Raw genomic sequence first — 14,957 nt, forward strand, 5'->3', positions numbered from 1 at the left:
TTTTCATGAGCACTGCTATGCCAATTTTTTTACGTTGCTGTTAAAAAAATTAGCATAGCAGGCTTATGAAGATTGCTCTTGGGGGAAGGGAATGGTTGGCAAACAAACGTAGAAGGCACATGTTATTTGTGTAAAAACACAGTAAACTTGGATTATGATATTAGGGGGAAGGTTATTTTTAGGGTGCAGCTTTTTTAAATTAAAAAAAAATTAAAGTGTTAATTATACAGTTTGTAGAAAAGACCTAGTCATCATCTAATTCAGGGTATTTCAGCCCTCACTGTGCTTTAGAATCACCTGGAGAGCTTTTTGAAAGTTAGAGGTGCCTGGGACCTACTCTTAAAGAGATTTTATTTCATTTGGTCAGGAATAGGACTCAGGCTTTGGTATTTAGAAAGCATTGCAGGTCATTCTAATGTGCCACCAGGGTTTGGGACCACCGATTGGGCCCCAATCCCTCATTTTCTAGATGAGGCTACTCTAGGGTTCAACGTGGTTGTGACCTGTCTGAGGATACATAGCCATTCACTGGGGGGGCTGGACCAGAACCCAGTTCTGGTATTGCAGTTAAGTACTTCCCTGTGCCTTGCTGCATTCTCCATCCCAGACCAGAGCATGGCAGACTTTTTCTGTAAAGGACTAGATAGTAAGTATTTTAGGCTTTGTGTACCATATGACCCCTTGTCCTAGACTATTCATTTATTCAAAGAAACCACAGGATTTCCGTTTCTTGCAGTTCCTGATGTTCTTCGAAGCTACTCATTTTTTTGGTTTTGTTTTTCAGGGGAAGGGGTACTGGTGGGAGGGAGACTAGACACATAATGGAAGCATTGCTGCATTGTGATCAAGACTAGTAGCCCGCTAATGAAATGGCATCTGTGGGGTAATTTCCTCTCCTGAGTGATAATTAAGGATCTGGTTGCTTCAAGAATCATTAAAATGCTAGTTTAGATTTCAGTTCCCAGGATAAAAAGGCAACATTTTAAAATTTATGCTCAGTCTTAAATTGAATAGACATTTGAAGTATAGAAGCTCAATCCTTCTGTTTCTCCAAAAACCTAAGATAAAAAATGAAGTTGGATGTTTTAATGTAAAGGATAGGAAGAATTGTAGGACATTTGAGATTTTATTGTAAATTGATTTCAGTTCAGTATTGAGATGCTACCATGAGTTAAATGGTTTAGATGTTTGATTTACTTACTGAAAGTTAAGCTTGCTACCGATGATTTTAGTCAGGGTCTTCACTGACTAAACTTCAGCTTTCTCCAAATTATTATCTGTGTATTTCTGATCCCCCTAGTCACTTTAACTTGAATTTTATTGAGATACAGAGATAGTCAACTAAATACTCTGCTGGGAGACTAAGTGGCGGTGGTAACATTGGGCCATCTTTGACACTGTTGGTTTGCCAGTTCCCTCTGTAACCTTTTCCAGTTTTGTTCATGGACTATGTCAAAAAGGTTTCTTTCATGAGTAAATTTTGAACCCAGTTTCAAGGTGAGTTCAGAATATACTCGAATTCATTCAATCCTTTTTCTTTTCTTTTTTTTTAAATGCAGGGTTGTACATATTTTAATAATTTTCTTATGTATCTGGTGTTTAATGCTGACAGGATTCCAGTCAATGGAGAGGTTTCATTGCAAGTAGCTGCAGGTGTGTTTCATGGTAGAGATAAAAGTTTTCAGTGAAGCAGACTTTTTCTTTTTTAAAAAAATTACAGCCTAGTAAATGATGAATTTGGATGTTGATTTTGTGGGGCAGTATGGTATGCTTTGTGTGTGTTATGCTGTTACTGTTAAGTCAAAATTTTGAGTTGCAAAAGGTATAAAAGTTATCAGATACCAAATCAAAAGAAACGAAAGATTTTGAAAAATGAGTACTGAGAGTTTGTCTGTTCTTAAGTGGCCTATAGAGTTATGAATAAACCTTAAAGCATCTCATAGCACAATAAGATGTATTTATAATATTGTTTCATTTAAAAATACTCATTCTTTGCAGTGTGTTTTTCTTTGGGACTGCTGTTAATTAGGCTTCTCCTCAAAACCAGGTTAAGGGCTACTCAGCTTTTGCATTCTTAGTTTTCCTAGAAAGTACAAAGTATAATAATACATGCATTTATCATTTGAGTATTCTGTACTAGTAATTTTGCTAGGACAGGACTTTTGCTTTTAGGATTATATAGTGTAGAAGCAGTTGTAAATGAAGAAAAAATATATATGTAGTAGTGTCTTCAATTTAAGATTAGTGGGTTGAAAAAATTACCTATTTGGTCTTGGAATAATATTATGTGATGAAATCTACCACTGTGCTTGTTACATAAATATTTGTGAACACATTTGTTAAATTCTTACCAGTTTTGGTCCATAACAGTAATACTGATACTCTGGAAAACTTGCAGCAAAAGAAAAATAAGACATATGTGTTATTTATTTTGCCTTTACAGCAAGCTATAGTCAGCAGACTGGGCCCCAGCAACCTCAGCAGTTCCAGGGCTATGGCCAGCAACCAACTTCTCAGGCACCAGCTCCTGCCTTTTCTGGTCAGCCTCAACAACTGCCTGCTCAACCTCCACAGCAGTACCAGGCGAGCAGTTATCCTCCACAAACTTACACTACCCAGACTCCTCAGCCTGCTAATTATACTGTGGCCCCTTCCTCACAACCCGGAATGGCTCCAAGCCAACCTGGGGCCTATCAAGCAAGACCAGGTTTTACTCCACCTCCTGGAAGTACCATGACCCCTCCTCCCAGTGGGCCTAACCCTTATGCACGTAACCGTCCTCCCTTTGGTCAGGGCTATACCCAGCCTGGACCTGGTTATCGATAAGGAGGCTCAGCTACACTGATGAATGTAGCTGTTAGCTATTTGCCTCCTAAAAGACTCCAGTACTACTATTTTAATTTGTATTGAAGTTCAGAACTTTAAAAAGCAGAGCATTTTTTATGATATCATTGTTGCTGTTAATTGAAAGTATAATTTGCTGGAACACAAAAGACCAAAATGAAAAGTTATTTCCTCCCCTGCTTTAAAATGTAGCAGCTTCTTAGTTAATTTTGGAACACTACTCTTAAATCTGTGTAAAATGATTGACTTTCTAGCTTGCCTTGTCCAGAGGATATTAAAAATGATAGGGTTAGCCATCTTACTTGGCTTTTTATTATTAACATGATATGACATACTAAAGTAGATCCCTTTGAGACGACAACTAGATATTATGTATGAAGTGTAATACTGATAGGCTAATAAAGATGATTAAATCCATTAGTGGTCTTGTAATTTAATTTAGTTATTAACATACATACATGACAAAAAAAGAAAGTCAGTTTTTTTCAGAAATCATTGTCAGTGTTTGTCCTTAAAATGAAGTATAAACATTTTAACAACTTTTTTTTTTTTCTGACTGACTCATTTAACAATCATTGGCTTGAAAGAAGAAATCAAACTTTTAAGTAGATGTTACAGGGAAGAAAGATGAGCTTAGGCTATAAACAACACAATAGATACAAAGGGATTTTGGTAGATCCTGAATAACTAACTGATTTTCCTTCCTATAGCGATGAAAAGTATAGTTATACATGTACTGATAAACTTAAGTGTTCAGTCTTAAAAAAAAAACAAACAAAACTCTTTAGTGCAGAGTTTATGATTGTTTAAAAAAAGTGTATATAGCATTGATAAAAATGAAGCATGTTTGAAAGCTGAGCACAGGAAAGATCCTTTCAGGAAAGATCCTTTGAGAATGAGACTAATGCAGCATCCCATCTTCCTCCCCAGATGAAGGAAAACAATACATTTTAACAAAAATGAGTTAGATTTTTTATTATAAGCTTATGTTAAACAGAACTAAGAAAACATCTTATGTATTCGTGCATAGAGATCTTATATATAAATACATACTAAATAGCAAGGCGCTCACGATGCATTATCTTTCTGTGCTCAGACTTCACATTCCATCTCTCCATACAACTTGATTAGATCAGATTAAAAACATGAGGAAGACAATTGCTTAAAGGTATAGTTTGACAAAAAGTACACTCTCAGACATTACAACATATCTGGGTAGAGAAAACAAAACATATCTTTTGAAACTGAATATATCAAAACATTTTTTTGAAACTGAATATATCAGATTCTCTATTTCATTTTCAGCTGAAATGAAATTCACGGAGTCAAACAAAATCTTTTCAGTAATTTGCAAACATTTAAAGACAGGCATATTAGTATGAATGTTTACTTAAGCTCTTCAGAAAAGCTATTCAGCTGTGGCTAAAAAAATTGAAGTTGTTTAAATATGAATATTAGGACTTTTTTCCCCCAGATACATATGCTGAAGATAATTTGATCCAATAAGTTAAAGTAAGTAGAGATTTATGGAAGCAACTCACCAGTAGAAAGCGTATACATTAACAAAAGACGTAAGTATCTTTCAAAAAGTATATTAAAGTTTTTTGATGCTAATTTTGTCATAAAAGTATCTCAAAACATCATTACAACAGTGTGATAAATAATATACAAATGATCTCTTAAAATACCATGAATAGGGAGCCAGCTTCCCCAAAAAATGTTGCTCTCGTTAATAATCTTGCATTCATAAAATGACTTTGTAAAAACCTGATAAATATTCTCAGCAGTTTTTCTAATAAACATCTACTATTGCTATTAATTAAACTTTAAATTTTTATACATAGTAAACAAAACAGCTTTAAATGAATGTGACAAATACCATACTGTCCCTTTTTTGTGTTTGCCGTAATGAATAAAAGGCACTTTTCAGCATGGTTGCAGAATTTACCATTTCCCGGGTATTGCCGTCCCACATTCATACCACTGGACATAATTGATTTGAGTGTGACCACCTATTTCTCCAAACTGGACAGGTTCCTGGCGAACTGCTCTGTAATAGCCTAAGAGGGAAAATAATTTAATTTTAATATCTGCTACATTATATTTTTGCCCTCGCTGTTCATAGATTGAAGTGTGTCATTGAATGACTAAAGGTGACTCAGAGTGAAGCAGAATATTTAAGAAAATAGCAACAGAGGCCTTGGTGTTTTTCCCTAAAGCAGTAATGGCTGGCTAGAATTGGGCACACGAAGAAAGCTGACATTTGCTTACCAAGTTAGGATGGGACAGTTGGTAATGTCTGAGAGAGATAGCTGAAAAGGGATAGGAGTCAGAGGGGTGTTTTATTTGGTGTCATTGCCCACACAGTATAGCTCTCTGTCTTACCTGAAAGTGTCCTTTGTGCACATTAAAGACTAGCAGTGTCTGTGAAGAGCTACCCCGAGAAACAGTGCTATACTAGAGTATTAGGAATACAAAAGGAGGGGAGTTTTAAGATGGTTAAACTTGTGTTACTTTAATCTTACTGAAATCTCCCTCAATGCACTATATGATTAAAAATTTCACTGTGAAATGTTACAGAAATATACAAAATTTATAGTGTTTTATATTCCAGCTCCCATGAGGCATGAGTTTCACTTGCTGGTTAATGAGTTCACAGATCTTACTGAGTCATCTTTTAGTATGGTTGATACTTCAGGTGTGCAAAAATGTGTTGCTGAAAAACCTGTAATCATGATTTAAAGTATTTAAATCATTACCAGGTACCTCAGGGCGATTCCTGAGTAATATGGACAGTTTTCCTTTTACTACACAATCTGTTCCCTCATTAAGCAGCTTGGTGCTGATGTGTCTTCAGCAAGTTACAGAGGTTATTCATTTCTCAACAGAATTGTTCTATTTTAATTGTATTAATATAAAATAATTTATAAGGCAAATAACTTTTTTTTCCATTTATGGTAGTAAAGGTTTTTTTAAGAAATAAAATAATGTAGGTGATGCTGAGTATGACAGAAACCATAAAGGTAATACATAAATGATTTAAGTTTGGGAAACACTGCTTTGTTTTGCAAATTCAGATTTTCTTGAAGTAGAATGCATTTATATGTGTCTGTGTCTATTTTCCTTGAGTCTAAGCAATGGAGCCATAAGGACTGGGAGGAAAGTTGAGAAACTTATAATAAGTCTTAATTTTTCTAGTCAGATAATTAAAGCAGTAATATTATAGAATTATTTTTAAATGGATGGCTTTCCTTTCTGGGTTAATCTGCAAAATCCTCTTAGGAGGAAGATCAGAAAACATACCTTCTTTGACAGGTAACTGATCAGAAGTGAGTTGCTGTCCCGTGCGTCCATCTAAAAATGAATCTACGAACTGGCAGTGATCTTCTCCATGACCCCTCAGATCACCTATGTTATAGAATTTTCCTGAAGAACCAGAAGTTAAAAGGTTAATGAAGTGTTACTTTCTTTGATATGTGACAGTTCTGAAATAATCAGATCATCTCAAATAATCAGTCTTTCCTGGTCTTATTTTTTCCCTTGTCCCTAACATTCTAGTTCAAGCCCCCAATGTCCCTTGCCTGACCTACTGGAATAGTCTCCCAGCTGGTCTCCCTGCTTTTACTCTTGCCTCCCTATAGTCTTCCTCCCCATCCCCTCCCAGAGGTTGGTTAACGATCCTTTAAAACTGCAAGTCGGATAATGTTAGACTGCCCTCCATAAATCTCTCCAGCAGTTTCCTATTATACTCAAAATGCAAAGTCCTCACCGTGGTTCTAAAGCCTCATGTGATTTCACAGCTGCCTGCACGCGGATGCCCATCACTTACATGCTTCCCTTTTAAGCTTCCGCCAGGCTCGAGGAGCTGGCATGTTCTGCCTCAGGCTCTGCACTTTTCCCTCTCCTAAGGCTTCATCCCTAGATCTTTGCAAGGTTGGTTCCTTCTAATAATTTTCTTCTTCGCACAAGTGTTTGGTTTTCAGAGGGGCCTTCCCTATTCATTCTAGCTAAAGAAGCTTCCAATCCCTGTTCAGCCCTTCTCTCTCACCCTTTTAAAAAAGCTTTTCTTCAAAGCACCTATAAGAAGTTATTTACACACTTGTCTATCTCTCCCCACTAGATTGTAAGCTACATGAAAGCAGGATGTGTCTTGTTTGCTGCTTTGTCTCCAGCACCCAGAACAGTGTCTGGCACAAAGTAGATACTCAACAAACATTTGTTGAATGAACAAAGCAAAGTCTACCTTTCTATGTTGGGCCCAGTCTTGTTTACTTGTTGAATTTTTTACTTGTGAATATAGAAAATTCTAATTCATGGGGGTATGGAGCAAGCAGTTACAGCTCTTCTGGTCCAGTGTTTATAATCTTTAGTTTGGCAGATCTAAAATCTTAAAATTGTCCTATTCCATCCATGAATAGTGTCAGAAACACACATTTATTAGCAATAGGCTTTTCATTCTCAGATAGCTGTAACAAAATTGAGCTGGAATGTGCTAGTACCTGTTTATTCAAGTTTCCTACGATGGCACTTTGAAATTGCATTTTCCTTACTTACTTTCTAATAGCATGTCTTAAGTCCTTGTTTTCTAGATTGATAGTATTCCAGTAACATCTTAAGAGGAAATTACTTGTGTTTACATCACACCCTAATGCCTGGAATGCTTCCTAGGAAAAGCCTGAGTTACAGAGTGCTGCAGAACATTCCCCTGAAGGGAGATGCGCAGATCAGGCCCGGCAGCCCTGCTTACCTGTGAGGGAGTCGCTCAGATAAATCTTGTACCTGAGAGAGTTGCATAGCTGCACCCCTACGAACTTCTTATACCACGTCCTTTTGACATACTGCTTGCCCTTACATTCTGAGTAAGAGTCTGAATTAAAGGGTCTTTCAGTCCAGATGGCGTCTCTTCCTGCTTGGTAAGGAAAAAACGGCTGCATTTTAGTGTCTGACTCTTGGATACTGAAGAGCTTTCCTTAAAAACTAAAGAAGCAGTTTGCAAAGTTCATTTCCACTCTCTGGTACCTGATTTTCTCTATTGCCAAACATTGGGTCCAAAGATACTGTAAAGACTTAAATAAGTGAAACCCAAATTAAGTTCCTGTCAGCACGAGATCTTAGCAGTGTATAGATACTTCAGAGCCTCTTCAGTGCTGCATGCAGACAGCATTCTTGAGGAGCACACTCATTTCTTTTTTGAAGCATATTATAAAAGCTAAACAGCTGCTTTAATGTGACGTTATTTACAGTGGGAATGAAGGTTAAGTTATTAAGCAACATTTGAGCTGGCCTGGTATGATAACGAAGGCAGGTTTTGAAATGTCCGCCTTGCTCCCAGAACATATTTTAGGTAAACATTCACACCTGATTGATATTCTAAGTAGGCAAACTGGAAGAAAGCAAGACCCTGACTAAAGTTCTGCCATGCCTGTTCAGTTGAATTAGTTTAGAAAAGCATGTAGTTGCGTTCCTGTTGTAGACAGGGTACTTACCAGAAACTAGCTCGCTCACCCTAGGGTCCGCTGAGGAGAAATAGGAAACAGTGAGATGTTATTAGGTGTTTCAGTAGCAAGGTGAACAAGAGTGCTAATAGTTGTTAAAAAATTATAATAGCAAAGTCACACATTCTTGCTAAAGATTGAAAGTTTCGTTTGTTTTGTTTTGGAAGTCGTTCTTTATTGAAGAATCTCCATTCCACCAGGTGCTCAGCTGTATCTGCTGCATGTGGTTTGAGTAGTTACCAGTCATGGCTGTTCCAGCCTTCACTTCAACTTCAAAACCTTTCTCTTTCAGTTTCATACAAAAACAGTTGGTAAATTCACCAAGATGCCATGAACTGCAGTTGGTGTAAGAATTAACGCAAATAATGCGGCATGCACAGATGCAGCTCCGTGAGGAATTGACGCTTGGAAAGTCAAATTACAAAATTTCACTGCTGCTTAGCATAAAAAACTATCATTTGCTCTTTGGATGTGCTGTGGTTCAGCATGCCTGATATTTTGATTCTAGGCATACAGGAGAACATTCATTCACTGGATTTTTTAGTATACGTTATGCCTTTTTTCCTTTTTAGCTGATATGTCTAACTTTTTCCTACACATCAAGGTAAATGAGGGAAAGCGTAAGTGGTGTTTCCTTAAGGGTACCTTCAATTTGCCGTTTTCTGTGGATGGTCTTAGAAATTCAAGAAATTGATTGTTTAAGCTTGGTTTCAAACAAGTTCCCTATGTAAAACATGGATCCATTGTGGCCCTTTCCATACTTGTTGGCAATTACTGTTGATGTGATTACCTGATTCTGTACTGAATGTCACTGTGCTGCTGGCTGGGCCTTCACCAAGCGGGTTTTTGGGTTTCACCTGAAATTCATAGCTGTTTAGGGGGAAAATAAGAATAATTGTAACATATTCTTCAGGGTTAGAAAACAACATACTGACAGCCCTCCTGATTCTATTTTGAAATCATAATGCCAATAATGGTAACATATTCTAGGAGCAGCTTGAGGAGGGAAAAAAATGCTTTCTTAATTTTGCTTGTCAAACCAAACCAGCTTATCTAATGTGCTGTGTAAGAAAAGGATTAAGTTAAAAAAGATAGTTGTGTTTAAAAAACTTCCAATTAGAAATAACTGGGCAGGTTGGTAGCAGACATACAGGAAAGGCATGTGGTGGACCCAGGCTAATTCCAGCACCAAGGAGCCCCACTTTCCTTCACATGCCTCAGCTACTTCCTGGGGCACAGAACTAGAAAGGTTCTTTTTTATTCCCAAGTATACCAACCTTGGGCACAGCCTTGGGCTTGGGTAATACTCGTCACTGTGGGGTTGGAAACCCTAGTGGTGTAGTGGTTAAGAGCTACGGCTGCTAACCAAAAGGTCGGCAGTTCGAATCCACCAGGTGCTCCTTGGAAACTCTATGGGGCATTTCTTCTCTGTCCTATAGGGTCGCTATGAGTTGGAATTGACTCAACAGCAATGGGTACGGGAAGAGTCGGAAGGGACTACCTAGGTCAGAATCCTGTGATGGATGAGATGGAAATGGGGAATGTTTGAAATGCAGATATCTTGCCTCATCCTAGCCTCTGAATCCATTTCTGAGGGGGTCTAGGTAGGAATCTAACAAGTTCCCTAGGTGAGCTCTGTACCAACTGACATTTGAGGACTGCTAGGCTAAGCTACAGGAACAGATGCACATGGAAATGTTTCTTTTCAAGGACTTCCTAGTTGTATCTCTGGGAGCTCGGGCCTTCCGTGGATCCCAGGAGGCCACGGTGTCCAGAACAGGGTGTAGCACAGTGTTGCCTCATGAAGAGCATGGGCACAAGACTGAGACTTATCTCTCTATAACCCAGAGTCACATGGGCCAGGCCCTTAGTTAACCCTTTTTTGTAAGAAACAACAACAAAACTCAGATCCTTTAGAGTTTGAAATACACAGTATTTGACAAATTTTATACATACAATACTTGAACAAAGCAAATCCTTTAAAACAATTCAAACAGGAAAGCGATTTGACATTTGCCTGAAAGTAGGAGTTCCTGAAAGAAGCAGACTTAGCAGCAAAATAACTTTGAATGCAAAACCAGCCTGAATCAACCAGTAGTATCTTCTGAGGCCCAAAACTGTACGTAGCTTTTGGAAGATAAATAATTCCCGTCTTTGAGAAGTTTGTTATTGAATAGCAATACAGAACACACAAAAGATTGAAAGATGCTTTATAAGTGAAAAACAGAAGAATGACAGTTCTCATAGATTGGTATGGAGGGCACGAAGTGAGCAGTAATGAAAGAAGTTTCCGGGGCCAAAGGAGTCAGCTTTATAATTACCAAGGCACTGCAATAAAACACTTAGAATTTAGTATGAGACCACAGATTTTAGCACTATAACAATGGCAACCATTTTTTGAGTGCTTACTGTGTATCAGGTGCTATGTTAATCATTTGACATATATGAAATTAATACAATGAACCCCATGAGATAGGTATTATTCTAATTTTCAGTTGAGAACAATGAGGGCCCTATCTTTATAATATTACTGCCTTTGCTTTTTCAAGCAAGCATCAGGTTCTTTGTGAAATGGAAATTTAAACTTACCCTTCCTACCTCATAGAGTTTTAATGATAATGCAATTTTGTAATTTGTAAATCAAACAACTATATAAAGCGCTATTATCACTGTCATAAGAGAATGCAGATACAAAAACACCTATGCCAGTCCTTTAAGTAAATCACACACACTTGGGGAATTTTGGCATGGAGCGTTTTCCAGAGGTTAAAGTCCAGCTGAGAGGCCTAATGGCCTTAGGGAGAAAGGACCGGAGGGGGAGCTATGGTGAACTGAAAATGGGGGAAAAGATCACAGGCATCTGGACTTGGAATCAGTGGGCAATGCATTCCATCTTCCAGGCCATTGCCAAAAGCCCTGTGCTTTGGCCAAGTGTGATTGCTGAAATCATCTCCATGTCTTTTTATTTCATGGTTATTTACACTTTCGCTCCTTTTGCAGCATGGCTGCAAATATTCATGAGCTACTTTTTTTTTTTGGCCAACACTTCATGACACTTAAGTTTTGAAGAAATTATTTTAAACTAATTAATTGCATGGGAAATTAAAGGCATATTTTTGGCCAGTGACACCCTAAATAAGCAAACTATGGTGGCAAAAACTTTCTCAAAAAGCACATTTTATGTATGACACCATAGGTCTGAGAATACTGTCTCTGACTACCTATGAAATAAGCATAGGAATGCTATTAAAAACTTTTAGAGAACAAAAAAGTTTCTTGAAATAGAAGATATAGCATAAATAAAAATTTAAATACAAGGTTTGGGAGATAAATTTGAAATTTTACGAATATTAGAACAAAACACCAAAGATAAAATAAGAAAATTGGATGATTATCCAAGGAATACAATACCCAGCTAAAAGGAATTTTGGAAGAGAGTGCAGAAAGTTTCCAGATTGAAAGGGCCTACTGTGTGCCCAGTAAAATGAAAAAAATAAAATAGAAAAGACTAACAAAAGCACACTATTTGTAGAATTTCAAAGTACTGAAGATCCCAAAAGCCTCTGAGACAAAAATAAGACGTCCCATTCAAAGGATCTAGAATCAGAATGATATTTGACTTCTCCACAGCAAAACTAGAAGTTAGAAAATAATGAAGCAGTGCCTTCAAAATTCTGAGAAATAATTTTTATCCTATAATTTTATGTCTAGCTGAACAGTCACTTAATTATCAGAGTAGGACAAGGACATTTTAAGACATGCAAAGACGCATAAATGTTATCTTTCATAACCTTTTCTCAAGATGCCACTAAGTGCAGGCGTAAACAAGGAAGAAGATATGGGACGCAGGAATTAGGAATCCAACACAGTAGCGGGGCAAAAGATGAAGGTGAGGAGAGATGCTACCATAAACAAATAAATAAATATATATGGACTAAATAGATGTCTTGCATATTTGACCATTTTGAAGAACAGGCTAGATACATGGATTTAATTTAGCAGAAGAAATAGCTAAAATAATTGAAAATGGTTGCCTCTAAGAAAAAGAACTTAAGAATAGAGAGGAACTTTTTGTAGTATTATTTGAGGTTTAGAACCATGTACATGTATTTCTGATAAAAATAAAAATTTAAAAAGCCTTTTATATGACTTACTATATCAAAATAAATCTCTGGAATTACAGTCTAGGTAACAACTGCATCAAGCCTCTGGGTCCCACAGAGGACAAGCCAGGTAAATAACACTCTTCCCAGAACACCATATCTGGTTCTGCCTGGGTAGGTCATGTATCCCAACAAAAACAACCCTTTTGCGCATCCCTCTTAGGAGGCAGCATGGTGCAGTGGTAAAGAATGTGGACTCTGTAGTCTGAAATACGATTCATAGCTGCACTGAATATTTAATGTATGACTTTTAAGTTACTTAACCTCTCTGAACCTTACTTTCCTCATATATAAAATGAGAATAATAATGGTACTTGTGAGGATACTATTAATAATATGCTTGTATGGGTGTAAAATAATCTGTGAGGATTTTTAGTGAGGATTGAATGAGATAACGTACATAAAAGCAAGGAACTTGGCATATAGCGATTTTAAATGTTGCTGTTAGGTGCCATTGAATCAGTTCCAACTCATAGCGACCCTATGTACAATAGAACAAAACACTACCTGGTCCTGTACCATCCTTACAATTGTTATGTTTGAACCCATTGTTGCAGCCACTGTATCAATCCATCTTGTTATGGGTCTTCCTCTTTTTCGCCAACCCTCCCTTTACCAAGCATGATGTCCTTCTCCAGGGAATGATACCTCCTGATAACATGTCCAAAATACATTAGACAAAGACTCGCCATCCTCGCTTCTAAGGAGCGTTCGTTCTGGCTGTACTTCTTCCAGGACAGACTTGTTTGTTCTTCTGGCATCCATGGTATATTCAGTATTTATCACCAACACCATAATTCAAAGACATAAATTCTTCAGTCTTCGTTATTCATTGTCCAGCTTTCGCATGCATATGAGGTGATTGAAATACCATGGCTTGGGTCAGGCACACCTTAGTCCTCAAAGTGACATCTTTGCTTTTGAACACTTTAAAGATGACTTTTGCAGCAGATTTGCCCAATGCAATACGTCGTTTGATTTCTTGACTGCTGCTTCCATGGGTGTTGATTGTAGATCCAGGTAAAATGAAATCCTTGACAACTTCAATCTTTTCTCCGTTTATCATGATGTTGCTTATTGGTCCAGTTGTGAGGATTTTTGTTTTCTTCATGTTGAGGTATAATCCATACTGAAGGCTGTATTCTTTGATCGTCATCAGTAAGTGCTTCAAGTCCTCTTCGTTTTCAGCAAGCAAGGTTGTGTCATCTGCATACTGCAGGTCGTTAATGAGTCTTCTTCCAATTCTGATGCTGTGTTCTTCATATAGTCCAGTTTCTCGGATTATTTGCTCAGCATACAGATCAAATAAGTATGGTGAAAGGATATAACCCTGACACACACCTTTCCTGATTTTAAACCACACAGTAGCCCCTTGTTCGGTTCGAACTATGTACAGGTTCCACATGAGCACAATTAAGTGTTCTGGAATTCCCATTCTTCGTAATGTTATCCATAACTTGTTAGGATCCGCAACAGTTCAATACCTTTGCATAGTCAATAAAACACAGGTAAACATCTTTCTGGTATTCTCTGCTTTCAGTCAAGATCCATCTGACATCAGCAATGATATCCCTTGTTCCATGTGCTCTTCCAAATTGGCTTGAATTTCTAGCAGTTCCCTGTCCATGTACTGCTGCGACCGTTTTTGAATTATCTTCAGCAAAATTTTACTTGCATGTGATATTAATGACATTGTTTGATAATTTCCTCTTTCTGTTGGATCACCTTTCTCTGGAATGGGCAAATATATGGATCTCTTCCAGTCAGTTGGCCAGGTAGCTATCTTCCAAATTTCATGGCATAGATGAGTGAGTGCTTCCAGCATTGCATCCATTTGTTGAAATATCTCAATTCCTGGAGCTTTGTTTTTCGCCAATGCCTTCAGTGTAGCTCGGACTTCTTCCTTCAGTACTGCCAGTTATTGATCATATACTACCACCTGAAATGCTTGAATGTTGCCCAATTCTTTTTGGTATACTGTGTATTCCTTCTATCTTCTTTTGATGCTTCCCATGTTGTTCAATATTTCGCCCATATAATCCTTCAGTATTGCAACTTGAGGCTTGAATTTTTTCTTTAGTTCTTTCAGCTTGAGAAATGCCTAGCATATTCTTCCCTTTTGTTTTCTAACTCCAGGTCTTTGCCCACTTAATTATAATACTTTGTCTTCTTGAGCTGCCCTTTGAAATCTTCTGTTCAACCCTTTTACTTCATCATTTCTTCCATTTGCGTTAGCTACTCTACATTCAAGAGCAAGTTTCAGAGTCTCTTCTGACATGATTTTTGGTCTTTCCTTTCCTGTCATTTTAATGACTTTTTAAATATTGGCTAGTACTGTATTTTTTTATATCTAGAGAATTTAAAAAGGTGCCTCTGTTTTATTGGAGAATTTGACAAACACTTCCCATAGAACTCTTTTGGCAGCTCTCTTCTTCTGTGTCCACAATACTCGTTC

At 37.5% G+C, this 14,957-nt stretch overlaps 2 protein-coding genes across 4 annotated transcripts in view; one reads left to right on the forward strand and one right to left on the reverse strand.

Annotated features, from left to right (window-relative positions):
* The window catches only part of TFG (trafficking from ER to golgi regulator), a 32,117-nt gene extending 28,853 nt beyond the window's left edge, over positions 1–3,264 (forward strand). For all 3 annotated transcript variants that reach the window (XM_023732865.1, XM_004378142.2, XM_012556030.2), the window contains exon 8: positions 2,444–3,264. In XM_023732865.1, coding sequence (XP_023588633.1) covers positions 2,444–2,826 — 383 coding nt within the window. In that variant the 3' untranslated portion in view covers positions 2,827–3,264. The remainder of the gene's footprint in view (positions 1–2,443) is intronic.
* Positions 3,265–3,841: 577 nt separating this feature from the next.
* ABI3BP (ABI family member 3 binding protein) overlaps positions 3,842–14,957 on the reverse strand; it is a 289,016-nt gene continuing 277,900 nt past the window's right edge. Inside the window, exons 58-62 of the mRNA XM_023732852.1 lie at positions 9,130–9,209; positions 8,331–8,360; positions 7,592–7,753; positions 6,148–6,270; positions 3,842–4,904 (exon numbers count right to left, since the gene is read on the reverse strand). Of these exons, the coding sequence (XP_023588620.1) occupies positions 4,789–4,904; positions 6,148–6,270; positions 7,592–7,753; positions 8,331–8,360; positions 9,130–9,209 (511 nt within the window). The 3' untranslated portion in view covers positions 3,842–4,788. The remainder of the gene's footprint in view (positions 4,905–6,147; positions 6,271–7,591; positions 7,754–8,330; positions 8,361–9,129; positions 9,210–14,957) is intronic.

This window comes from Trichechus manatus, unplaced genomic scaffold, assembly GCF_000243295.1.
Source record: "Trichechus manatus latirostris isolate Lorelei unplaced genomic scaffold, TriManLat1.0 scaffold00055, whole genome shotgun sequence".
Lineage (NCBI taxonomy): Eukaryota > Metazoa > Chordata > Mammalia > Sirenia > Trichechidae > Trichechus > Trichechus manatus.